A 27,822-nucleotide genomic window follows, 5' to 3' on the forward strand; every position below is an offset into this window, starting at 1 on the left:
TTTCATCTGGGTTTTCCACGCAGTTTTGCTTTTGCAGCCATACAAGTACGCTGAATTGGTTATTTGGAGAAAACGACCTCTATTAGGCTCATGTGTTCTACTGTCACATGCATTGCACGTGGAAAAGAGCCGTCAGTTTTGTGCCTTTTATTTGGGTTTGCTGTTAACTAGACTATATGTGCTCCATTTTAGCAAAAATAAAGGAGTTCTAGATGAAATATTAAGGACTTACTCCTATAATTTTGGTTAAAAACTCACAAAAAAACCCCACCACTTTATACTTTATTTGACTAAACAAAATCATTGAATCCACCAGCTTTTAATTCCCTCTTCCTCCCAATACAACACATCAAATAAAAGAGTGTACTCAGCAACTGCAGAATTTAAAAAAAAATAAAGGAACCAGTCTGAGCTTCTCTCTCTCTCTCACACACACATACACTACTGACTGACAAACTCTTTAATTGCCCCATCAGTCTCCTCTTCTTCTATTCTAAAAACTGTCATCCCCCTTCTACCCAAAACACCAAAAGTTTCTCTCTTTAGTGGTTCTTGAATTCAAAGTTGTTTGCTTTGTGGTGAAGGTGTCACATTCTTGCAGCAGAATTTACAACTTAACAAAGCACCCTTTTTCTTCCTCTATATCTCCAAGCAGTGAGAATGTTTCTTTTTTATCTTTACCTATTTCAGTGAAGAATCTTCTTTAAGCTTTGAGTTTGCTGGATTTTGTTTCTTTTCTGTTACATATGCAATTTGCATTTCATTTCCTCACACCCTCTTGTCATTTCTTTAACATCTCCTCTTAATACCCTTTTCATTTATTGATTTTATTACAACACAACTGTTGGTTCTTTTGTTTTTGTTTTATGTTTTTGTTGTTGGTGGAGAAAAGGAGAGATTTTGTTTTGAGAATGTTACTGCATATATTAACTGTTTTATCCTTAACTCCATTTCTTGTGGAGTGTTTAGACCCTGCATTTAATGATGATGTAATGGGTTTAATTGTATTCAAAGCTGGATTCACTGACCCTAAATCAAAGCTTACATCTTGGACTGAAGATGATGCTACTCCTTGTAATTGGGTTGGTATAAAATGTGATCCTTATTCCAATAGAGTTTCTGAGATTCTGCTTGACAATTTCTCTCTTTCTGGGCATATAGGGAGAAGCCTGTTGAGGTTACAATTCTTGAGGGTTTTATCTTTGTCTAAGAATAACTTTACAGGCAATATTAATCCCATTCTTGCCCAAATACCAAGTTTGAGGGTTATTGATTTGAGTGACAACAGTTTGTCAGGGCCAATTCCTGATGAATTTTTTAGACAATGTGGGTCTCTACAAGCTGTTTCCTTTGCCAAGAATAATCTCACTGGCCAAATCCCTGATTCTTTAACCTCTTGCTCAACACTAGAAAGGTTTAACTTTTCGTCGAACGGGCTTTCAGGTCAATTGCCCTCAGGGTTATGGTCCCTGAGCTCTCTTCGATCCCTCGATGTTTCTGATAATTTATTGGAGGGTGAGATTCCTAAATCAATTGAGGGTTTATATTCTTTGAGGTCAATTACTTTGCAGAAAAACAAGTTCACTGGTTGGCTGCCTGAAAATATTGGGAACTGTGTGCAGCTTAAGTCTATTGATCTCAGTGAGAATTTGCTTAGTGGTGGCCTTCCTGAATCTATGAGAAGACTTGGTTTATGTACCACTATGGATTTAAGATCAAATTCATTCAATGGGGAGATTCCAGATTGGATAGCTGAAATGAAAAGCCTGCAAGTTTTGGATCTTTCTGCAAATAATCTTTCTGGTAGGATACCAAGCTCTATGGGAGATCTTCCATTGCTAATGCAACTGAATTTGTCGAATAATCTGCTTGTTGGAAGCTTGCCTCGGTCCTTGATGAAGTGCATTAACCTTGTAATCTTGGACATTGGGCACAACTTCTTGACTGGTAATCTTCCTTCTTGGGCCTTCACATTGGGACTAAAGAGCATTTCCCTTTCCGGGAATAGGTTTACCGGAAGTATAGACTATCCGCCAATGTCCATAGCTGCTTCCTATCAAAGCCTTCAAGTTTTGGATTTGTCCTCCAATGCATTATCTGGTGAAATACCGTCTGCCATTTGGAACATCATTAGCTTGCAGGTCATGAATATTTCCCGGAACTTTTTGACAGGTATTATCCCAGAAGCTGTAGGTAAACTAAATGCAACCCGAGTTCTTGATTTAAGTCACAATCAACTTAATGGAAGCATTCCCCATGAAATTGGGAGTGCTGTTTCATTGCTGGAACTGAAGTTGAGAGAAAATCATCTGAGTGGTACAATTCCTGCGGATATAGCAAATTGCTCCGCTCTAACTTCATTGTAAGTTTCTATCCACTTCCATCTCATATTCTCTTAAATGTGTGCCTTTTTGTATTCTTACCTACTGTTACATCAAGTAAGGTTGTTTTTAGCTTTTTCGATCATGTTTTCTTCTTTCATGTTGTTTGCAATTGTTATGGCTGTTTGATTCTAAGAGTCACCTGTTGTGTATTTTTGATTATGTAGGGACCTGTCACACAACAACCTCACTGGCCCTATCCCTCCAGAGATTGCTAAGTTAACCATTCTCGAGGTAGTGGATTTCTCTTTTAACCAAATTTCTGGGAGCTTGCCTAAAGAACTAACCAACCTTTCCCACCTTGTCACATTTAATGTATCCCACAACCATCTCAAAGGTGAACTTCCAGTAGGTGGCTTTTTCAACACCATTTCTCCCTCATCTGTTGTGGGTAATCCATCCCTTTGTGGTTCTGTTCTCAACCACTCTTGCCCTGCGGTCCATCCCAAGCCTCTTGTACTAAACCCCAATTCATCTGACTCGAGTCATGGTTCTGTTAATTCGCTTGGTCGTAAGAGAATCATGCTCAGTATATCATCTCTCATTGCCATTGGAGCGGCAGTTTTCATAGCTCTTGGAGTAGTGGTTGTCAGTATTCTCAATCTACACGTGCGCTCTTCTATGGCACTCTCTGCTGCAACTTTCACCTTATCTGGTGGCGATGACTATAGCCATTCACATGGTACAGAAGCCAACCTCGGCAAACTTGTTATGTTCTCTGGTGATGCAGATTTTGTTGCTGGAACTCAAGCGCTGCTCAACAAGGGTAACGAACTTGGACGTGGTGGTTTCGGAGCCGTTTACAAGACAGAACTCGGAGATGGACGTTCTGTTGCTATCAAGAAGCTCAACATTACAAGTTTGATCAAGTCACAAGAAGATTTTGAGAGTGAAATGAAAAGTCTCGGAAGCATCAGACACCAGAACCTAGTGGCACTTGAAGGTTATTATTGGACTCCTCCTCTTCAGCTCCTGATTAATGAGTATGTATCTGGTGGAAGCTTGTACAAATTACTCCATGAGGAAAGCTCTAAAAGCAGTCTCTCTTGGCAGCAAAGATTCAACATTATTCTTGATACGGCCAAGGGCTTAGCCTATCTGCACCAGCTGAGCATTATTCACTACAATATGAAGTCAACCAATGTCCTCATAGACGATGCTTCTGCCAATGCCAAAGTTGGAGATTTTGGCTTGGCTCGTTTATTACCCGTCTTGGATCGTTACATCTTGAGCAGCAAGATTCAGAGTGCACTTGGATACATGGCTCCTGAATTTGCATGCCAAACAGTAAAGATAACTGAGAAATGTGATGTCTATGGATTTGGTATCTTGATTCTTGAGGTGGTGACAGGGAAAAGACCCGTGGAGTACATGGAAGATGATGTGGTTGTATTATGTGACATGGTGCGGGGGGCATTGGAAGAAGGCAGGATAGAAGAGTGCATTGACCAACGGCTCCAAGGTAACTTCCCCGTCGAAGAGGCAATTCCAGTTGTGAAACTTGGTTTAATATGTGCATCTCAAGTTCCATCAAATCGACCAGATATGGAAGAAGTGATCAAAATTTTGGAGTTAATCCGATGTCCATCAGAAAGTCCAGAGGAGATAGAGTAATATTATAAGGTGTTTGTGGAAAACAAGATTATAGAGAATGAGTTTTGTGGTGAACAGGAATTCAGTTAGTTTCTTAGAAGACAGGAAATACATTTGGAGAAGGTCACTATCCTGTTGTTATTTACCATATCCAAATATCTATCTTATTTGTTAAATCTTTTATGTGGTGTTATTTAAATAACTGGATTCCTCTTCACCAGCTCCAGTTTGGGGACCTTTGTTAGATTTTGATAGACTGGCATTGTCTTTATGTAGTATTGAGACATCCAACTTCTGTCTCTGAATTGTTTGTGCTTGTTTGATGTTGTTGTCCATACAAAGCTGAAAAATACATCCTTTGTATTTTTGTAGCAGAAGCCTTTTTAAGCCCCCACATGGATTTGTGATGAAATGAAAACATCAAAGTAGGCCACCATTCAGTGGCAGTTCTTGAATTTCTTTTTACACAAATTAAGCATACTGCCCCAGCGGCTTTTGTTTATTGGTAGAGGGGTAGAGCACAACGTGTGATATGTGAGTTAGGTGTGTATTACTGGTTCGAACTTTGCCGCAAACAAAAGCCTAATATTTAAATGGAGAAAGGTAAAGGGGCGGCTTATTCTATGCGGAGTTTTGAACTATGCTCTAATGGCCTCGGTAGATTTCAGTTATAAAAAAAAAGTATACCACATCATCAGTGGCGTAGCCACATACAGTGAAGGGTGGTCATTCGTAAAAAAATTATATTGTGTATATAGAAAATTATATTGTATATATAGGTTAAATTATTTTTTAAATGTGTATATTAAATTTTAAATTCCCATTAACATCATTCTGTTAACACATCCCCAACTCACCTCCAGTGCCAAATAATTATCCACTTTGTGGTTTTCAAGAGTTTACTGTACATTATTTATAGAACTATTATTTTATATTTCGAAACTAGAAAATGTTTTCGTGTATTAATTTTGAACATGCAACTTTTTTCGAGGGTAATAATTTATAGGTGGGGTGGGTCTTATCCCTTTTTTTGAATAATCAGAAAAGGTACCGAAAGAATGCATTCACTAGTCTACCACACTTGTTGTATATAGTAAGAGAGATCGAAGTTGGTGAAATAATTAATGCTTCGATGTCAAGTCTTTACTACAATGAATTAAAGACTAGACGAGGACCTAATGATTTACTGCAATATGGGGGGGACCTTAACTCTACTTGTCCCATGTGCATGAAAATGGCCCAGTTTTAACAATAAAGAGCTTTATATATTTATGCAAAAGTGAAATTTAAACGCAACAATATACTTGGTTGATAAATATAAAAGATGCAAAATCCTAAAGCAAAATTGATGTTTCTTGCTCTACAAGTCCGACAAACAATATTATTTGTGCAAGTTCAAATGATTATTGAAGCACTTGTCCTGCCATACTTGGTCTTAGTTTAAGCATTATGCCTAATCAAGAAATAGCCATCATTAACCATTATAGCAGAGCCTACCAGCATTCAATTCGTCTATTCATAATTCACGTCCAACTTAATCTTGGATCGATTATGGTGTAAGTAATACATTTCTAAATACTATCATCAGACCCTCCATGATCAGGGGGACTCGCTTACGACAACAGAGATGATTAAATTTCCTAGTGTTTCAACTTTTTATTATTAGTTGATTTCTTTATATTTGTCCAAACTTTAGTGGATAAAGCAATTCGATACATGTGTTGATGGGAGGATGTACAACTATATAATTGAACCCATAACTTTTGATGTGGAACATAAATTTATGTATGAAACATCACTGAAATTGCGATATATAGTATATGAACCATTTTAACTTTAAAAATATAATAAGTTCAATGCTAAAAACCTTAGAATTTAAACCATAAAATTTAAATTCTGGATCCGCCTCTGATGGGAGGCAGCAAATATATTATTGAATTAATCAAGGTACGATTATAAAATAAATAAAAAATACATGCGAGAAAAAGAAAAAAAAAAAAAAAGGGTATCTTGGACAGCGAACCAAGTGTATAGAACAAGAAGAATTTTCTTTCAATTCTTTCTCTTTTGGCTTTTCACTTTATCAGGACACAATGATGGATTCCATGTTAAACTTTCACTAATCTGCTAGTGCTCTCTTTGCTTTACTAAAGGTTTTTCACGAGTGGGGACAAAGCTTCTATAACCTTCAATCTGTTTATTCACTTCATGGAATAAAGTGAAGACTTGGCCAACGTACCCTATACAAAAGTAAAAGGGAAGTAAGTGTTTTGACAACTTTTACAACCAAAACCAAAAACTTAGAAGAGTGCCATAGGTAAACGATGACAAAAATTCAAGAACTTCTACTTTGTAAACTATTCGTGTACTTCACCCCAGTTACAAGTGTTACTCCACTTGCTAGAAAGAAGATTGTAATGTAAGACTCCGATTTTCAACTCAACTTTCACCGAGTACCTACTACTTTCTACCAGCATATGTAACGGGTAACTTTGCCCACATCCAAAATAAATGACACATTTCTAAATTTGGAAATAATCCAACTTTAAACTCTTCATTTTACTCATTTTACCCTTAATGAGAAGCTTTTATAACCACACACATGTTATGGCCCCACAAAGATTTTACCCCTAAAGCTTTTAAGACCATAAGTTTCAAAAGTCTTCTTTTTTTCTTAAATTTCGTGTTTAGTCAAACTACCTCATCTAAATTGAAACGGAGGGAATACCTGGTATTATTAAACTCTTAAGGGTCGTTTGGTTGGGAAACAAGTTATCCCATGATTAATTATTAGTTATTCCACCCTCCCATGAGAATAAAAAAAATACTACAATTCCGAGATAACTAATCCCGGAATTAGTTATACCCACACCATCGCACATAAGGGGTGGGGGGTATCAGACTCTCAGTCAAACGACTCGTCTGCAATCCAAACTTTACAAAGTTGGTGTATGAATCTATGGCTAATTATGTACATTTTCAGTAAAAGATTTTTTACCAAGTCAACCTGAAAGAAGAAAACATATACACTAATCTTTTTTCACTTAGAAAAACAAACTCAGCAGCATGAGTACTAGAAAACAGATGGGAACTTTCACAATTCAGCTATCTAGGATTTGATGTCACGCCAATTAAAAAAGGACTCACTTAAGAGAGTGTCCAAAAACAATATGATAAGATAGTGGAACATTTTCAGCCTTTAGGTTCCAAGGCAAGTGCTCTTTTTGGTAGATTGATTGATAACCTCCTATTACCTTTTCTCCGTTCATCCTCAAAGTCTAAAGGTCGCAATCTATTCTAAATTTGTTCCTCAAATTATAAACAGCAGTTATAGTAAAAGAAAAAAATCTTCTTTAATGCTAAATCCTAGGCTTTCAAGGATCAATCAAAGAGAAGCTAGTCCACAAGACTTCTATCAGTGTAAACTTCCAAAACGACGAACGCAACAAGCAGTTGAACCACATTAGGGTTTAAATCTCAAGAAGAAATTGAGCAAGTAGGTATAATTTGCTATATTGCACTTCAATTAAAGGATCATTCCAAATCGTGTACAAAACTCGTTTCAACAATGAAAACACATATGTAACAACATATTGTAGTATCTAGAACCAAAACCTTCTGTCAAAAGAATGTGCTAAAAGAAAGAATATCCAAATTGGTAAAAACAAAAATAAAAAGTGAAGATTTAAATTACAAAAAGGTCTTTAAACGTTGTTTAGCTCTTCCGTGGTGTATGTACCTCCTGTAACAATAAAAAAAACATTCTTTCTCTTGGATATTCTATTACTAATCATCCCAGTCATTTTCCCATCCATCTTTTTTAGAAGACCTAGACGTGAGGCCATTAGCAGAGATATTCCCATAAGTATGTCCACCTGGTGACTTCACTGCATTCTCCTCATCCCAATCGTCATCCCAATCCTGATCCCAACCATCTGCTGCAACAACATTTGTAGCTGAGGCAGATTCTGGTACTCCCATCTCTAATTCCTGATATGGAACTCCATCTTGATGTTTCTTCTTCCTTAGCTTGCAGCAAGCCCATGTCCCACCAAAAAGTAGGGTTACAACAAAAAGGAAGTATGCACCATAGACAGGGGTCACGCGCTTAGAATAAAGAGAAACCTGCTGCAGAATATCCATAGATACACGGCGGTCCAATTGAAGCCTGCAACTACCATCTCCAGCATTCAGCACTATTTCAGAACCTTTGCCCATGATTGATGAGATATCGATCTATCATAGCAGATTTATAATATTAGAACGGACCTCCAGCATAGCATAACATATGGAATAAGCAAACTTGTACTCGCACAAAGTTGCTTAATTAAGAACACAGTACACATAGGACGTCAGCCACCATGGCTGGAGCAAAAGTAACAATTTGTAAGTGTTTGGTAGAAATTACAAGTACAAAAGGTGCATAGCGAATTTGTGTGAGATCATTTTTAGACAAAGTGGAAACTTCTGAGATTTTAGAACTTCATTTCAACGCAAAATGCACTGATATATAGAAGTAGTTATAACTAGTGTCTGTAATTTCAAATTATACAATCTCCTTATTTTATTTTAGTTACCACCATAGTTCTTTTTTTTGGGATAATCGAGAAATCCTCGACAGTGGGTACACAATTCGAAACGCAGTGGATAATGGTCCCGTCCCTTTATCCTTCTCCACTTAAATACCAAGCTTTTTTCTGTCGCGAACTTCAAACTGTGGCGTGCGCCTCATGAACGCATCACGCTGCGCTCTTAACACTGAACCAGAACACCAGAAGTTCTTATACAACATTCAAGTAAATTCATAATCAAGTGCGTAGCACAGGCTCTCTTTATGGCTAGATTGCGGAACACCTCATACAACTTGGGGGATATCACGGAGGAAACTTTTACTTCAGAAGCTTGCTCAAATGCAGATGCACTTTATTGTATAGGACGTTGTAAACTAGATCATAATCGTTGTTACCATTCTCAAAAAAACAAACTAGATCATAATCTGTCTTAGTTTGTGCACAAAATCAGTTTAGATGGCAGACAATACCTTTACCGGCCTTGTGGCTAAGATCAAGTTTATATGACAGACAACTGGCAGTTTCTGCAAATGAGCCAGCATATTTCAGGTCAAAGAAATAAGATTATTCGTTTTCAGTGGAAAGAATTATCATTTCGGGTTCAACCATTTCCTTCCTGATTAAAAAAAAAGAATTATTATTTCGGGTTTACCTATTTCAAGTTGGCTTCTGAATCCTACAATAAAGATATGCACTTCAAGTTTCACAGCATCTCTTTCCTTTCTTTTGTTTAAAAGAAAGTTTGCAAATATTTCTTCAATGTACCAATTTATGACAAAGCTGAGTAAACAAAAAACCCTTCAGCCACTGTTCTGTCACCTGAACTATGCGATGCCACTCAACCTGAAGTTTGATGCCCGTAAGACACTAAGAATAATGCTTAAAACTCCTTATCAAAAATGAGTTGTTCCTAAAACTGTATTATCTTTATTCTCCTATTTATCCAGCTTTTGTCAAACTCAAACCTCCCTATTTCCAGTTACACCACATACACAAGAATTTTCTTGAGTATCATAGTCATTTTTCTCAGATATCAAAATCCCTTTGACACCTAGAAGACAAGAAACCCTAATCTATACTATCCTAAGCTACTTATCATCCTCTAATAATCCACTTTTCATTTTGCTTTGTGGGCCTCATCCCATTCATACAGGCCTTGTAGCCCAACTTTACAGCCCTGGAACTCCAGCAATATAAATCTTCACTTGTAAACCAACTAGTATCTCAAATACATTTGATTTTTAGCAAAGATGCACAGAGCTGTTAACAAGGCTCAAGTGTACCAATCTGTTACATGAGAAAAGTAACTCTTAAAATCTCATTCCTACACTTGAACTACAACTGTTCTTCCAACTTCCCCCTCCCCCCCCCCCCTTTTGTAATATCACCATGATCATGATGGGCTGCGAAAGGAAAAGGTATTTGTGCAGTACGTAATGTAAATCCTAAGAAAAGACTGATCCTTCCGGAGCTGTTCAGTTATGGTAAGGGACCTCACCAAAATGATCTAACTAGAATATTACGAAAACAGAGAGTAAAGAATAATTGGGCATTCTACCTAACATTCTGTAACGACCCGACCGGTCGTTTTGAGCTCTAGCGCGTCGTTTGGCGGTTTGAGGGCTTGAGTAGCTTCACTTCATGTTTTATGACTTGTACGCGTGGTCTGAATTTAATTTCGGGAAGTTCGGAGTTGATTCGGAAGGAAAATTCTAATTTCGGAAGCTTTAAGTTGGAAGAATTGACTAAGGTTTGACTTGTGAGTAAACGACCTCGGAATCGGGATTTGAAGGTTCCAATAGGTTCGTATGATGATTTCGGACTTGGGCGTATATTCAGGTTGAGTATCGGGTGGACCAGAAGCATTTCGGCGCTTATTATGGAAGGTTGGCATTTTGGAAGTTTAAGAATTTCTTAAGTTCGATTTGAAATGAATTTTGGTGTAATCGATGTCCGTTTGGAGTTCCGAGCCTTGGAATAGGTTCGTATCGTGATTTGTGACTTGCACGTAAAGTTTGGCGTCATTCCGGGATGTTTAAGTGCAATTCGGACGCCTTCGGCGAAGTTTGAAGGTTGGAAAGTTGAATGAAAGGTTTTGGCCGTCGATTCGTAATTTCGATGTTGTTTGACGTGATTTGAGGCTTCGACTAATTCCGTATCGTGTTTTGGGATGTGTCGGTATGTTTGGACTGGGTCCCGGGGGCCTCGGGTGCGAATCGGATTGGAAATGGATCGAGTTTGGACTCGGAGGAATTGCTGAAGCTTAAGGCTTCTGGTGTGATCGCACCTGCGAGGTTATGACCGCAGGTGTGAGACCGCAGAAGCGGCCAAGCGGTTGGGATTGAGGCTGGTTGGATTCGCAGGTGCGATGAATTTACCGCATCTGCGGGCTCGCAGATGCGGGCGGAGGAGCGCAGAAGCGGAAGTGGTTTGGAATGGCGAGGTGTGGTAGCGCACCTGCGGAGCCGCAGGTGCGGTCATGGGCGCGCAGGTGCGGAGTGCTGCTCGAGCTGGGGAGTCCGCAAATGCGGGGGATTTCCGCAGAAGCGGATGCGCATTTGCGATTGAATGTCCGCAGAAGCGGAAAAAGCTGGCACCTTAGGGGAAGCCGCATCTGCGAGGTAGCTTCCGCAGGTGCGGAAAATCGACTGGGCAGATTGTTTAAAAATCGGGATTTTGCTCATTTCACTCATTTCTCTCTTGGTTTGGGCGATTTTTGGAGAGCTTCAAGGGGAGATTTTCAATCTATGGCAAGGTAAGTTATTCCTACATATTGTAAGTTAAATACATGGATTCTATAAGGATTTTAACATGAAAATTGGTAGAAATTGTGAGATTTTGGTAGAAAACCTAGAATTTGGTATTTTTGGATTTCAACCACGAAATTAGTCATGGAATTTGAAATAAATCATATATTTGAGTTCGTAATGTTATGGGTAAAGTTTATCTTCAAAAACTTTTGGAATTCGGGCGCGTGGGCCCGAGGGTTGACTTTATAGACTTTTCGAGCAGAGGTGGGAATTATTATAAATTGATTAATTATAGGTATTAGAGTATATCTTTATTGGTTTGCACATTGTTTGACTAGTTTTGGATCGACGGACATCGATTTGAGGCGTTAGAGAGGTTTTGGAGCCTGTTATGGAACTTTAGAGCGAGGTAAGTCTCCTGTCTAACTCTGTGAGGGGGAAACTACCCCTAGGTGATGTATTTGATATGTGCTACTTGTTGCGGGGGCTACGTACGCACAAGGTGACGAAAGTCCATACGTAGCTAGATTCATGTTCTGTCCAGGTAGACTTAGGTTCCCGCCATGCTACAACTGTACTGTTTGAGTTGTCCCTTGCCTATTAAATTCCTTTATTTTACGTTACGACTTGAGACTAGACTTGCGTGGAGTGATAGACTTGCTAAAGTAGAGATTTGGCGAGCTTCATGATTAGCCGCGGAATAATTGTGCTCCTCTTACGAATTTCTCCCGCGCTATGCGTTTTCATCGAAAGGTTTTCCTTAAAAATTCATAATTCACACGTTTATTCGTGAGTGGGGTCAATGACCCGTTAAAACTTCTTATTCTAATGGGATCGGGTCGTTTGCCTCGGCAGGATTATGTACCACTCTCATGGGAGCGGGCCGTTCGCCTCGGCAGTATAGTAGATGCACCTATTGTTCGTGTCGTTCGACCCTCAGCAGTGCTCACAGTATGATGGGATCGGGTCGTACGCCTCGGCATTTCTATAAAATACTCTTATGGAATCGTGCGTAATATTTGACAAGAAGCCAGAGTATCTGTGAGTTTTCCTGATTTGACTTATGACGACCTATCTGGTGAGGTCCATTGTATATACACTCCGGTTGAGAAGGTGACTGCTAATTAAGAGCTTAAGTTTATTGTTGAGAGGAGGATTGTACCACGTATTTATACTTGTTTATTTCGTTTATTTACTTTGCCTCACGTTTGTTTACTTCCTACTGTATTTGATTTATTGGACCACTAGTAAGCGTTAGTGCCGACCCCTCGTCACTACTTCTCTGAGGTTAGGCTAGATACTTGGTACGCGTTGATTTACGTGCTCATGCTACACTTGCTGCACTTATTGTGCAGGTATATATATGTTTCCGGTGGTCCTCTGGGTGCAGAGGCGCGGCTATTGCGGGGACTTTACGGTGAGTTGCATTCTATGTTACGATCCGTAGCATACATAGTCTCCATCAGAGTTATTTATATTCTCCTGTCTAACTTGTATTCCAGACGGATGTTGTATTTGTATTGTACTCCTTAGTAGATGCTCATGCACTTGTGACACCGTGTTTTGGGAGTTCTTACTGGTTGTTCATTATTGTAGTTCACGTAAATATCATCATTTTACCCTGTAAATTCTATTTTATACTATTTAATTAATAGAAATTATGATTTCAAAAGTAATAAAAGTGAGTAATTAAGTTGATCAATCACTGTTGGCTTGCCTGACGGCGACGTTAGGCGCCATCACGACCTATAGTGGATTTTGGGGTCGTGACACATTCCTTGTATTCCACTGGTAAAGCTGGATAAAGAGCGCAAAAAACTAACTGTAAGTAAAAACTGTGACAGGAATTCCCACATGATTCATTTGAGCTGCTTAAAAAGAATTGAATAAGAAACAATTGGAGCTAAAATAATTCAACATGATTTGAAGTTTTTCTGCCTCACATAAGTTAACCATAGCACATTCATTCACGGGACAACCAAAAATTTGGCCGCAATTTCACTCCAGATATAATTTTATGAGGTAAGTAAACAAGCATCTCACACAGATTATTCCCTGAAGGTTGTTTTTGCCATCACTTCCCATGTAGTTAAGAAACACTTGTCACTTTGTTCATGTAGCAGGAGAAGTTCAAATTCATGCAAAATGCCCAAGTTAATTCTTCTCTATCGACTCCCAGATGTCTTGCTAATTTAGAAAAAGAATTTTGGTTGGGGGGGAGGGGGGTGAGTCAATAGCAAGTACATCAAGAGACTGCATACCTTTTCTGACTGATGTTTTGGTAGTTTAATAGCTTGTAGAGAACTGTCCAGAGGAGGTTGGATATTGATATTTACTTTCACTCTTTTTTCCCCTTCATTTTGCACCACAAGGAACAATCCAGCAGATCCTGTTAAATCATAGAAAGTAAAGCTATCAGACATCAAAGATATTTTTCACTTACTAATGACAAGACTAATATAAAGCTTACTTGCTAGGTCAGCGAGGGGAGAGCTGAAAGGATGATTACACAACAAGAGAGAGAAAGAGAGTCTGTGCCTCTATGATGGCAAGGTAGCAACAAAAACAAGAGACACCAATTATATAGTCTAATGCAAAAAGCAATGAAAAACTACAAGTTCTTTTTTTGATGAAGTAAATTAGATTCATTAAAGGGCATCAAGAAGATGCAAAGAGTACGATGAAAAACTACAAGTTCTTGATGATATATTACTTGTTCCTTTCTCTCTGCTCACCCATGCATTTATGTCTTCAGGCTCACTTTTCCAGTATAAAAGCAATTAGAGGAAATAAATTTTTATGATGAACGCGGGGCCAAAATCTGTTAAGGTAAAACCTTGTTCTTTTTTATCGCCTATAACCAAGTTACAGAAGGTAGGAGACAAAGAAGAGCACATTCTTGGAGAAATGAACAACTCAAACAAACATGTCTCACGAACTTCATCAAACGTTCTGATAGGGACCATAATAATTGACATTTGATCATATTCAACAACTTATTTCAGGATAATTTGTGCGGTGGTGGCTGGTGGCGGTCATCAGTGGAGAAGATGGTAATGGTGCTAGGTGATGGTGGTTGTGCGGTAAGCTGGTGGCGGTGGTTGTGCTATAGTACTGAACAAAGTGGTAGTAAAAGGTCACCTTTGCAGGGAATATTAAGTGAACATCTTTGATGATTTTCTATGTACAAGATCTTAATGAACTAGATTTATCCAGAACAATACGTGGTTAAGAGAAAAAAAACAAGTGCACTTAATAGGCTGAGATTTGACCGATTCAGATTAAAAAATCCCCATTAAGCAGAAACAAACATGACATTAGGTGAGTGGTTATGGATATTCTAAGCCGAGGGCGATAGCTCGAGTCTTCGACATCATTACCTAGATGTTTTGCACCTTTATATACAACTTGGTTTAGATGATGTAAGTTCCATTATAAACAAGTGGCAACAATAACCACCATCATAAATACCATAAAGATTATAGCAGTAAGAATGAAGTGCTCATAATAAGCCTTTGAAAGGATCTAAGTTGCTCGGACTCGGGTGCGGGTGTTCGATACAGGTGCGGATCTAGAGGTCAGATCCTTCATTATTTAAATTTTAAGATTCGGGGGTACGGATCCAGGTACGGATACGGGTGCGGGGATTCTGCTAAAAATAATATAAACATCTAAAAATAGAGTTATAAAAATATGTCTACATTATGAGACACTATGTGAAAAACTTACAATGTATTCCGAGAAGGAGAAAATATTGATCAAGGGGATAATGCGGGAAGGAGACAAAAGGAAAAGGACTGACATAGTAATTTCTATATACAAGGTATTCCATTTTCTTCAATTTCACCCTAGCTTTTAGTTTGATTTCAGAAGTCATTGTATTTGTTCCGAATTTCTCCGTTGATTTTGGTCAAAGTACCCAAAATTGGTTGACCAAATCCAGTACGGATCCCACACCCATGTCGTGTCGACACGGGTGCAACACCAAAAATGAAGAGTCCGAGCAACTTAGGAAAAGATGACAAAAAGTTTTTCCAGACCACACCAATACAGAACATAGGCATGCTATATGGGAAGTGTTTCAAACTAATCCTTTTCTCCTACCCTACCCCTATTAAATACAGCATTTACATCTGCTCATGTATTCACATCTCAAGCAACAGTCCAATCACAAGTGCTTCTCTACCAAAATTATTCTTTTTTTTGGATGGCAAGTGATCAATATAGAAGCATATATGCTGGCATACTTAAGAAGTATTGCCGAGAACCAAGAACTCTCTCGACGATCTCGACAACTATTATTAGACAACTAGCTTTTAGATAATTTTAACACTTTGACATGCCCGATTATTTGAAAAGAACTTGGAGACCTACGATTCTTCATGAAGACATCTAAACAGAGATATGAAGATCAACTGATCCATATTCGGACTGCCCACATGTTTGCCCCTTGTTCCCATTTTTCTCTTGGATCTTTTTCTCTTACTTACACCCCCCTCCCCCACCCCCCCAAAAAAAAAAAAACCACCAACCTTCTGGGTAAGGATGAGGGAGCATGGTCCTAGTCAGGCAGCAAGAATTCAAAATTTAAGGTATTAGAACAATATCTTAAGATCTCATGAACCATAATGGTCACATTTAAGTTATTCCAATAAATAATCCTAGATAAAATGCTACATTTAACTGCCTAATATTAACATTTTCCTTGATAATGAATTGCCTAATACTAACATTTCATGTAATTTCGTTTTTTCTCGGAAAAAAGTCTTTCACAAAGAAATCAAAAAATTGCAAACATATAGGAGGAATCCTTTTTGATGGGAATAAACTACAGCAAGTACCACCCAACTCCAATGGACAATGTTAGTTGCAAGCTTCTAATACTGCCCTACTGAAATATTAGATAATGGTGATCCATATGATGTCACTCTAGCTCTTCTTATATCTCTATTAGCAAAATTGTCAGGCTCTAAAGTCTAAATTCTTCAGGTTACAACATATTAAAGTTAGTAATCAGTTGTCAATCCATTACATCTTGGTAGGTTTGCCAGCACCACAACAGTTCAATCAAATTTCCAATTCAGTGAAACATGTGATCTGATGAGCGAAAAGGTTTACCATTCTGGGGAGTTTGAATGCAGGCAATCAGTGTTTGTTCAACCCTGCACATGTTAGTAGCCCCCTGACAGCTTTCGTTAGTGTTCACTTCCGAGTTTATTTTATCATCTTGGTTCTTCTTTTCTTCAGTCTCCTTCTTCTCAGCAGGTGGAGGGCTTTCAGCAGCCGTGTTGTTATCACTTTTAGGGCGATCCTGATCCAATTTATGTGAGTCAGTGCTTCCCTGAGGCTGAGGATCCTTAGGCTTCTCTTTTTCACCTTTAGAGCTCTCACCATCCACTACAGTGGAATTTGGTTCCTTTGGGTCGAGTTTTGATGGATCATTGCTTCCTTGAGCATCTTTAGGCTGTTCGCTTTCAGCTATCGGACTCCCATCATTGACCGTAGTTGAATTCTGGTCCACTGAATCTTTAGGTGCATCGTTTCTTACCTGAGGATCTTTAGGCTTTTGTTTTTCAGTTACTGAGCTCCCATCATTGACTTTAGTTGAATTCAGTTCCTCCGGCGGAGGTTTTGGTGGATCATTACTTCCTTCAGGATTTTCAGGCTTCTCTTTTCCAATTTCAGGTTTCTTATCACTAACTTTGCTGGCGTTAACTTCCTTTTCACCCTCAACTGGAGTATTTGAAGCTGAAATCTAGATAAAAATCATTCTTAGCTAATAATTCCATCGAAAAAAACAAACTATAATACACATAGATGTATCTATATCATCTATTCACTAACATATACAGGGAAGGATGTATGGTAATAGATACAGGTTCATTTGAACCAAGTAGTTTTAGCTCAGATTCTTATACGTGTTAAAAATTCACTAAATTAGTACAACTAACAGATTTCGAACACAGTTAATCAAATGGCCAATGATAGATTTTCGAACTCGAACCCATAAAGTTCAATTCCTAGATCCGCCTCTGAGCATATATATCCAGAAAGGTCATTTCTTAGCTAATATTTCCATCAAAACAAACAAATTATAGCACATGTAGATGTATCTACATCACCAATTCACTAAGCGTAAATCTAAACAATTCATTGTTAGCTAATAGTTCTATATAAAAAACCGATTTACAGCACATATAGATGTATCTATATCACAAATTCACAAAGACATACATTAAAATGCAAAGAGAGGAACTTTACCTGTTCAGATGAATTGTTGCTTTGTGTAGGAGCCAAATCAACTAACTTCCTGGAATTGAATAATGTTGCGTTTGAAGTTGCTGAAACGATTAGTAATGTGAAAATTACCGCTAATACTCTACTTCTGCCCATTCCACAGCTATAATTCGAACTTCGGTCGGATCAAATCTTATAAAGCTGTCATTTTTCACCAAAAATTGACAATAATTTGATAATCACGCAGTGGAATACGATCGAAGTGCTAGCGAAATCGATCGCGCGTTGAGATCCTATCTAGGGTTTGTAGGATGAGGAATATGAAATTCTAGAGAATTTCGAGGGCCTTTTCGTCGTTTTGACTTGTGCCTGTCGCATCTATATCCCAGTATCGGTGTTGCAGAGATTCAAATAATTTAGAATTTATCATGGAGTCGAATTTAAATTTTGTATATTTTAGGGGTCATTTTGTTCATTATATTTTATATTGTGTTTAGTTGCATTTCATTTTCTAGTATAAGGAGTATTACCTATGTGTATATAATTTGACTGTATGCTGGATTTGTGCATAGCTTTTTTTTTTAAATTACATAAATATTATTAAATAACGTATTTGAGTTATAAATTAAAATTAAAGAAAAGCTTAAATTCTTGAAGATGATATTTAAATTATAAATGTGATTATTATGGTTGGATACGGATTTTGTTGTAAAACTATTCTTATAGTGTTGACAGATTTCTATATCCTTTTTTGGGGGGTCAAATTATCGTATTTTATATATATTAAAATTGTGAGGTTTTTACAGCTCCAAATAACTACACAGAAAATAACATTAGACTAATGCCTCAGTAAAGCCTTCTACTGCCTCACACCTACAAGCTATTCATATTTTGTTGGATTCACATTCTATACAAGGTAGTAATTCAATTCTTGTATGTAAGTAGCCAACTTGGGGATACGCTCGCTCGAAAATAGATCTCCTGAATGATCAATCAAACAGTAATTTCTGCTGTCTTCATTTGGTTCTTTCCTCTCTTGCCACAAGTAGTACAATGTTACAGCCAAAATAATGCGATAGATGCCAGCCCCTGCACTCCTCCCTTTACACATTTTTAGTGTCCATTGGACTTCATCATTCCATAGCAAGCTACTCCTGTTTATACCTTGACACATCAAAAGTTTCTTCCATATATTCCTGGCCACCTCACATCCAAAAAGAGATGTTGGATGGTCTAATTTGCTCTAGAGCATAAGGGGCATAGTAAATCAATGGTGATGCCCCATTGAGCAATTCTATCCTTTGTAACCAATCTACCCCACACAGTTAAGCGCAAGATGAAGATCCATTTAGCAGCTCCTTGATTGTTGCATATGAGTTTCCTCCACGATACCTTTTGAAAGTCCCTTAGCATTTTTGGTAGACCTGTTTAATTGAGTAGCTCGTCATCTGTTAAAATTCAGTGAAGGTATATTCTGCAGCTTCTAAGTAGTGCCTAGATTTGAAAATTGATTGCACTACCCATGATGCACTTTTAGGATCTATATCCCAATCTGACCTCCCTTTGATGTAGTACGTGTGGACCCAAATTACCTAGAGCTTCTCCTTCCTCTTGTATACATACCACAGGAGCTTGCCTATAGCAATTTTATTCCAGTAATTGACATAGAGTAAATTTAGGCCCCCCAGTTGTCTTTGGAGCACAGATTTTGTCCCAAGCTATCTGAGATTTCCTGGAGAATTTAGCATTACCTGTCCATAAAAATCTTCTACAAATTATTTGAATAAGCTGGATGAGTTTCTTTGGGAGGATAAACACATGTGCCCAGAATGTTTGAATGGCAAACAGCACACTCTTGACCAGTTGTGTTCTACCAACATATGAAAGAAACTTGGTTGTCCATGAACTTATTCTCCCCAGCATCTTATCAATTAATGGCTCACATTATAATATAGATAGTAGTTTGGTTCTTAGGGGTACCCCTAAGTATCTGAAGGGTAACTCACCTCTAGCAAAGTTTAGGATATCCATAATCTACCATTGTGTTGTCAGGCTGACCTCTCCAAATAGATTGCGCTGTTGCTGGGATTAGGTATTAGTCTTGAGGCTTTGGAGAACATCTGAAACTTGTCATATAAGGCTTTAACTGACTGGACATCTCCTCTACAAAACAGGCAGAGACATTCTGCAAAACCAAGTTGGACCAGATTGAGCTTGGCACACCTAGGATGATACTTGATGATACGAGCACACTCGACGAAATTATAATCAAGGAACTATATTTACCATCTTGACCAATCACGAGAGCTAAAGCTAGAAAAGCTCAAGAAGTAATGCATGGATTGGTAAAGAAGCTATTTGATATGAGATCGAAAGTCACAGGTGTGGATGAGAATTCAAAATTTATACACGTATCTCAAGTGAGCCTAAATGGAGATAATCATGATTCTTAATCAAAATGGTGATGAATTAACTTGTGATTGACTATTTAGCCTCTCTCTTAATAATATATTTTGTAGTACTTTATTTTTAGAATATATTACTTTGAGTATATTTTTATTTTATTTTGTAGGCTTGCAACATTTGGTAAATACTTTGGGAGAATTGGAGCAAAGGAGTGATATATAATGCTATCCAACATTCACAAAACTGTCCGAACATTGGTCCAATTTTAAATATTAATCTGTTCAAGTATAGATCAAATTGGACTACAAAATTCATCATAATTAAAGATGTTGAAGTCTAGATTCTAATGAGTCAAACTTTTCTTAATTTGGAGCTTCCTACATCAAGTTATGGCCATATAAGCTACAGCTGTACAAATCTGGACAGAATCACATTAGTCAACTTGAAAATTAGTTGTGGAATATCATAAGATGAATTTAACTGTGAAACTTATCAAAAGTGTAGCGTAATATGTCTTCTTTTCATAGAATCAAGAATTGTGCAATTTCAACACTCCTAGACAGAAATATAGACGTTCTACCAAGACTGCACCAATATGCCGAGATTTCCAATACAAGAGATTCAATCATTCATACTTGATGGAAAACATTGAATTGAATTGTTCTTGTGAACTCATTTAAAAAGTGCAGCAGGTAGTTAGATGGTATGACTATGTTTGTAGGCCTCCATAATATTTCTTGGATGATTTTAAGGCCTCCATTGTTGAAGATGGTATGTAGCCACCATTGAAGACCATTTTAGTATTTGTTTTCATACTTGTAGTTTGCTAAAGAGTAGTTGAAATAGCTCTATAAATAGCCATCACTCTTTTATTGTAAAATAATCATACCTTTGAGTGTTACATGAAATATATTTATCTCTTTGAGAGTTTAGGAGAGTTCTCCTTAAGTTCTACCAAGAACTTGTCTTTGATTACTTCAAGGATAGTTTCTCCTTCTAAGTAATCTTCTAACTTAGGTGATAGATTAGGTTACTTGATTACTGCTCCTGAAGTTGTGGATTTAATATATCCATAGTTTTTTGCGCTTCTAATCTTGGGGTCTAATCTCCTTGTAAGCTTCGTAATTTTATCTTTCAATTCCATACTAATTCTTATTATCCTACGTCACTTCCTACCATATTTATGTCATATATCTTCTGATCTTGGGTTCCGCATCATTTGGTATCAGAGCCTAGTTGATTATATTATCTTATATTTTTTCAAGTTTTGAGCTCTTTGTTTAAAAAACAAAAAAATAAAAAGACAAAAAAACAAAAAAAAAATGTCCAAAAATACTATAATCTAGAGCAGCCTTTTGTTTCTGGATTTTTTGTCATCTATTCTTCTTATTCAACAAGTAGTATTTTACTTAAATACTACCTATTGTGATCTTTTTTGTCCTCTCTGAATCAAATCATTTTAGTCGTGTAGCTCAAGTTATGATTAAATCCACATAGTCAATCTTGTGTATTCAGCTATTCTTGCTGAATTTTGTTGTTCCCTTAGTTTTTTTTTCCAGCATCATTGTTTCTTCTCTTGTCAACACTTGAGCTCTTTATATTGGAATTTTACAATAGAAACGTTCTTTTGGAGTCGTCCTGATTTAGTTACTTGGCAGAACTACAAAGGAAAACTCTATAGTAGTAAAGGGCTTAAGTGGAGGGATTTTTTTAAAAAAAGACCAAAACTATTGAGGGACAAACACGAGGGTTGTGTGACATTGAGCGAGTGTAAACACGTGAGGGAGTGTTGTGAGGCCCTAACTTTTTTTTTTGTATAAACATGTCACACACAGGTAATGGTGGTGAAAGCACAGGAAGTGTAAATGCCAATCCAAATATATTGGTTGCCATTCAAGAAATGCAACGAGAATTTTCAAGGAAGAGTATGAGATTAGATAATATGCAAGAGAGGCTGAAGAAAATGAAAATAGGAGAAGAGTCCCAGAGAACGAAAGGAGGCAAGAACAACCACGTGCACAACCACGGGTTGGTGAAGAACACTTTGATGACATTGAAGAAGATAGTGATAATGACTATGTTGATATGGGAAGACATGGTCAAAGAGGGGATAGAAGAAGAGGAAGACCACAAAGGGGACTTAGGAATGAAGAAGAAGTTAATAGGAATTTGGGTAGTATTAAGATGAACATCCCTTCCTTTCAAGGGATGAGTGATCCGGATGCCTATTTAGACTAGGAAAGAAAGGTTGAGAAGGTTTTTGATTGCCATAATTACTCGGAGGATAAAAAGGTCAAATTGGCAATTACCAAATTCACCGATTATGCTTCAACATGGTAGGATAAGATAGTGGTGAATAGAAAAAAAAATTTGGAGAGACCAGTTTCTACTTGGGAAGAGATGAAGGCTATTATGAGAAAACGATTTATTCCTTCACACTACTATAGAGATCTTCATAGGAAAGCAATGCATGATGGTTACAAGAATAGATATTCATTTGAAAAGGATGGAAGAAAGGTGACACTTTCACCTTTAAAACCAAAGTAAGTTTTTGAAGATCAAATGAAGTTAAAAGGTTCTCGTGTGAGTAAGGAGAAAGAGAAAAAAAGAGAGAATAAGAAAAAAGAAGAGAATAAAATAAATGAGAGACAAAAAAAAGATGATTTTGTGAAAATTGTGAGACCCGGTGAGCAAGAAAAAAAGAGGGGAGAGAAAATGAAAAATATTAGTGGGAAAAAAGAAGATGAGGTAAAAGAGAGCAAAATAAGCCTACATGCAAAATTCAGAGAGTGTATGAGTGCTTACAAATCTTGGTCGCATCTTGTGGTTTTTTTTGTATAAGGGATCTTATTTGAGCGCTAATGAACTAACCACTCCTTTTTCTAGTGTTGCTTCTTCTCTTTTGTAGGAATTTAAGGATATATTTCCTGAGGATGTTCCAAATGGATTGCCACCAATTTGAGGAATTGAACATCAAATTGATCTCATCCCGTAAGCGTCTATTCCAAATAGGCCGGCTTATCGAAGCAATCCCGAGGAGACAAAAGAGTTGCAGAGGCAAGTAGAGGAGCTTTTAGCAAAGGGACACATTCGTGAAAGTATGAGTCCATGTGCAGTGCCAGTGCTTTTAGTGCCAAAGAAGGATGAAACTTGGCGAATGTGTGTTGATTATCACTCCGTTAACAAGATAACGGTAAAGTATCGTTATCCCATATCTAGACTAGATGATATGCTTGATGAATTACATAGTTCATGCATATTCTCTAAAATTGATCTTAAAAATGGATATCACCAAATTCGTATGAAACTTGGTGATGAATGGAAGACTACTTTTAAAACTAAACATGATTTGTATGAGTGGATGGTGATGCTTTTTGGATTAACTAATGCACCTAACACTTTCATGTGTTTAATGAATCATGTTTTACGTTCTTATATTGGAAAGTTTGTTCTGGTTTATTTTGATGACATCCTTATTTATAGAAATAGTCTTGATGAACATATAAAACATTTAAAATGTGTTTTGGAAGTGTTTAGAAAAGAAAGATTATATGCTAACTTGAAAAAGTACACATTTTGTACGGATAAAGTAATCTTTCTTGGGTTTGTTGTCAGTAGTAAAGGAATTGAGGTAGATGAGGAAAAGGTGAAGGCTATCAAGGATTGGCCAATGCCAAAATCTGTGACCAAGGTGCGAAACTTTCATGGTTTAGCTAGTTTCTATCGAAGGTTTGTTAGGGACTTTAGCTCTATTACAACACCATTGACTGAGGTCATAAAGAAGGATAGGGGTTTTACGTGGAGGAAGGAATAAGAGAATGCCTTTAATTTGTTGAAAGAAAAACTTTATTCTGCTCCATTATTGCAATTTCCAGATTTTAACAAAGCTTTTGAGGTTGAGTGCGATGCATCAGGAATCGGGATAGGTGTTGTGCTAATGCAGGATCAAAAGCCAATTGTATTCTTTAGTGAAAAACTTGGAGGAGCTACATTGAATTATTCAATATATGATAAGGAGCTTTATGCATTGGTGAGGTCGTTGGAGACATGGCAACACTACCTTTGGCCTAAGGAGTTCGTTCTTCGGACAGACTATGAACCTTTGAAGCATTTGAAAGGCCAAGGAAAGCTCAACCGAAGGCATGCCAGGTGGGTTGAATTTATAGAAATATTTCCTTACGTGATTCAACACAAGCAAGGCAAGGAAAATATAGTTGCTGGCGCACTATCTCGTAGGTATGCCCTTCTGTCAACTCTTACTTCTAAGTTGTTGGGATTTGAACATATTAAAGATTTGTATACTAAAGATCATGATTTTTGTCAAATATTTGAAGCATGTGGAGATACTTCTTTTGGTAAATATTATAGACACGAAGGTTATTTATTCAGAGAAGGTAAACTATGTATTCCTATGTGTTCTATAAGAGATTTACTAGTAAGAGAAGCTCATTCTGGGGGCTTGATGAGGCATTTTGGTGTTCAAAAAACTTTGGACATATTGCATGAATATTTCTTTTGGCCTCATATACGTAGATCAAATTGGGACTACAAAATTCATCATGATTAAAGATATTGAAGTCTAGATTCTAATGAGCCAAACCATTCTTAATTTGGAGCTTCCTACATCAAGTTATGGCCATATAAGCTACAGCTGTACAAATCTGGACAGAATCATATTGGTCAACTTGAAAATTAGTTATGGAATATCATAAGATGAATTTAGCTGTGAAACTTATCAAACGTGTAGCCTAATATGTCTTCTTTTCAGAGAATCAAGAATTGTGCAATTTCAACACTCCTAGACAGAAATATAGGCGTTCTACCAAGACTGCACCAATATGCCGAGATTTCCAATACAAGAGATTCAATCATTCATACTTGGTGGAAAACATTGAATTGAATTATTCATGTGAACTCATTTAAAAGGTGCATCAAGTAGTTAGATGGTATGGCTATGTTTGTAGGCCTCCATAAGATTTCTTAGATGACTTTAAGGCCTCCATTATTGAAGATTGCATGTAGCCACTATTAAACACCATTTTAGTATTTGTTTTCATACTTGTAGTTTGATAAATAGTAGCTGAAATGGATCTATAAATATCCATCACTCTTTCATTGTAAGATCATCATACCTTTGAGTGTTATATGAAATATATTTATCTCTTTGAGAGTTTAGGAGAGTTCTCCTTAAGTTCTACCAAGAACTTGTCTTTGCTTGCTTCAAGGATAAATTCTCCTTATAAGTAATCTTCTATCTTAGGTAATAGGTTAGGTTACTTGATTACTTCTATTGAGGTTATGGATTTAATATATCCATGGTTGCTTGCGCTTCTAATCTTGGGGTCTAATGTCCTTGTAAGCTTCACAATTTTATCTTTCAATTCCATATTAATTCTTATTATCCTACGTCACTTCCTACCATATTTACATCATATATCTTTTGATCTTGGGTTCCGCATCACTTGAATCCAGGGATAGTCTTCAAAAAATTCAGCAGTCTATTTAAGTACTCCATGCCCAATACAAATAGGAAGGGGAAAGGGGATCACCTTGTCCTTTAAGTTTTTCCTTGTAAGTTTATTCTTGTAAGTTCAAATTTTATTCAAACACTTTGAGTTAACATGCAATATTTAGGTACAATTTTTTTTCATATTATTCAACTTACACTAAATACCATTCTTTAATATACTTTAACTCTTTTACACACTACATTTTGTTACATATATATTTTGTCAAATATTTTACTATCCTTTATTTAGAACCCACCTTCACATTTAGCTTATCCTTTTGGAATACACTTGCATACTTCATCCGCACACAATGCATTACATATTTAATTATCATTACTATTCATTTGAGTACACATTAATCATTCTCTATTTCTTTGTAATAGTTGTGAGTATTTTTTAGTTATCTTTAACCCCCTATTTATTTGATTGAGTCCACCGGAACCATATTTTGTAGATCTTGAGGGATGCCTAACACCTTCTCCTCGAGATAGTTTGAACAGTTACCTAGAATCTCAATAGTTTCGGAGACTATAATTAAGTATACATTATATATTGTAGTATAAGTATCCTAGTATACCTTAAATACTAGGCGGCGACTCTAAACTCCAATTAACCTTGTAGAGTATCATAAATTGTAGGTTGTTTTAACTCGTGCAAAATAGAGTGCCACACTGATGATCCTACATGTAATGACCCGACCAGTCGTTTTGAGTTCTAGCATATCGTTCGGCAGTTGGGACCATGAGCAGCTTCACTTCAGGTATTATGACTTGTACATATGGTCGAAGTTGAATTTCGGGAAGTTCGAAGTTAGTTTGGGAAGAAAATTCTGATTTCGGAAGCTTTAAGTTGGAAAAATTGACTAAGGTTTGATTTTTGAGTAAACAACCTCAAAATCATGATTGAAAGGTTCTAATATGTTCGTATGATGATTTTGGACCTGGGCGTATATCCGGTTCGGGTTTTGGATGACCCGGGAGCGTTTCGGCGCCTATTGTGGAAGTTGGTATTTTGGAAAGATTTCATAAATTTGGAATGGAGTGCATTTCAGTGCTATCGATGTCCGTTTGGGATTCTGAGTCTGGGAATAGCTCCGTACGGTAATTCTGCTATTGGGAGCACGTCCGGATGTGGATTTGGAGGTTCGTAGGTCATTTCGGGGTCATTTGGCGAAAGTTGGAACTTTGAAGGTTTTGAGGAGTTTGACCGGAAGCGAACTTTTTGATATCTGGGTCGGATTTTGATTCCAAAAGTTGGAGTAGGTCCGTAATGTCAATTATGACTTGCGTGCAAAATTTGAGGTCAATCGGACGTGATTTGATAGGTTTCGGCATTGAAGGTAGAAGTTTGAAGTTCTAAAGATCATTAATCTTGAATTGGGGTGCGATTCATGATTTTAGCATTGTTTGATATGATTTGAAGACTCGACTAAGTTCGTAATATGTTTTAGGACATGTTGGTATATTTGGTTGAGGTCCCGAGGGCCTCGGGTGGATTCCGGAAGGTTAACGGGTCAATTTTTGGACTTAAAAATTTCTGAAGATTAATGCTTCTAGTGTAATTGCACCTGCGTGACTTTGGCCGCAGGTGCGAGATCGCGGGTGCGGCGAATTGCTCGCAGAAGTGGAGAAGACCAGCCGGGGAAGGACCGCAGGTGCGGAGTTTTGGCCGCATCTGCGCAAACGTAGAAGCGAAGCATGGGGCGCAGAAGCGGGGAATGTTGCGCAGGTGCGAGGCATTGTGTTTGGGTGAGTTCCGCAGAAGCAGAGGCGTGGTCATAGAAGCGACGCCGCAAGTGCGGCTACTGTTCCGCAGATGCGAAAGTCGTCTGGGAAGAAGGGTTCTTTTAAAATCGGGATTTGGCTCATTTTCTCTCATTTTTCATCTGGTTGGAGCAATTTTGGAGAGTTTCAAGGGGAGATTTTCATCAAGCATCACAAGGTAAGTGATTTCCACTTATTATAAGTTAATTACATGGATTCTATGAGGATTTAAGCATGAAAATTGTTAGAAATTGTGGAGTTTTTGGTAGAAAACCTAGAAATTTTATTTTTAGATTTTGACCACGAAATTGGGCGTGGAACTTGGAATAAATTATATATTTGAGTTTGTGGTGATATGGGTAAGGTTTATCTTTGAAAATTTTTGGAATCCGGGCACGTGGGCCCGAGGGTGATTTTATCGACTTTTCAAACGGATTTAAGAATTGTTATAAATTGTATTATAATAAGTATTAGAGCGTGTATTAATGGATTTGCACGTTTGTTGACTAGTTTTGGAGAGTTGGGCATCAGTTTGAGTTATTGGAAGGGCTTGGGAGCTGGTGATGGAACTTCGGAGTGAGGTAAGTCTCTTTTTTAACCTTGTAAGAGGG

General features: G+C 37.5%; 2 protein-coding genes and 1 long non-coding RNA gene across 3 annotated transcripts; 2 read left to right on the forward strand and 1 right to left on the reverse strand.

Moving 5' to 3' along the window:
• Nucleotides 1-330: 330 nt before the first annotated feature.
• On the forward strand, nucleotides 331-4,345 carry LOC104107573 (probable LRR receptor-like serine/threonine-protein kinase IRK). Its single transcript, XM_009616412.4, has 2 exons — nucleotides 331-2,362; nucleotides 2,549-4,345. The coding sequence occupies exons 1-2, from the start codon at nucleotides 867-869 to the stop codon at nucleotides 3,993-3,995; spliced, it is 2,943 nt and encodes a 980-aa protein (XP_009614707.1). The 5' UTR covers nucleotides 331-866; the 3' UTR covers nucleotides 3,996-4,345.
• Nucleotides 4,346-7,332: 2,987 nt separating this feature from the next.
• On the forward strand, nucleotides 7,333-7,927 carry LOC138896537 (uncharacterized). Its single transcript, XR_011409873.1, has 2 exons — nucleotides 7,333-7,533; nucleotides 7,574-7,927. It is a non-coding gene; the product is annotated as an uncharacterized lncRNA (long non-coding RNA).
• Nucleotides 7,463-17,930, reverse strand: LOC104107574 (uncharacterized). The gene is made up of 4 exons (XM_009616413.4): nucleotides 17,557-17,930; nucleotides 16,414-17,050; nucleotides 13,557-13,684; nucleotides 7,463-8,210 (listed from the first exon to the last, which is right to left on the reverse strand). Exons 1-4 carry the CDS (start codon nucleotides 17,686-17,688, stop codon nucleotides 7,761-7,763), a joined length of 1,347 nt encoding a protein of 448 aa, XP_009614708.1. The 5' UTR covers nucleotides 17,689-17,930; the 3' UTR covers nucleotides 7,463-7,760.
• Between the last annotated feature and the right edge of the window lie 9,892 nt (nucleotides 17,931-27,822).

The sequence above is a fragment of the Nicotiana tomentosiformis genome, chromosome 7 (genome assembly GCF_000390325.3).
Source record: "Nicotiana tomentosiformis chromosome 7, ASM39032v3, whole genome shotgun sequence".
NCBI classification, from domain to species: Eukaryota; Viridiplantae; Streptophyta; class Magnoliopsida; order Solanales; family Solanaceae; genus Nicotiana; species Nicotiana tomentosiformis.

What these genes read in the sequence shown, in the direction of transcription:
- LOC104107573 (XM_009616412.4), top strand. Translation starts at nt 867, where the DNA reads ATGTTTTTGTTGTTGGTGGAGAAAAGGAGAGATTTTGTTTTGAGAATG. An exon ending in TGCTCCGCTCTAACTTCATT is followed by an intron (nt 2,363 to 2,548) that starts GTAAGTTTCTAT and finishes TTGATTATGTAG; the next exon opens with GGACCTGTCACACAACAACC.
- LOC104107574 (XM_009616413.4), bottom strand. Translation starts at nt 17,688, where the DNA reads ATGGGCAGAAGTAGAGTATTAGCGGTAATTTTCACATTACTAATCGTT. An exon ending in GCAACAATTCATCTGAACAG is followed by an intron (nt 17,051 to 17,556) that starts GTAAAGTTCCTC and finishes ATTTTTATCTAG; the next exon opens with ATTTCAGCTTCAAATACTCC. An exon ending in CAAAACATCAGTCAGAAAAG is followed by an intron (nt 8,211 to 13,556) that starts GTATGCAGTCTC and finishes CTGCTATGATAG; the next exon opens with ATCGATATCTCATCAATCAT.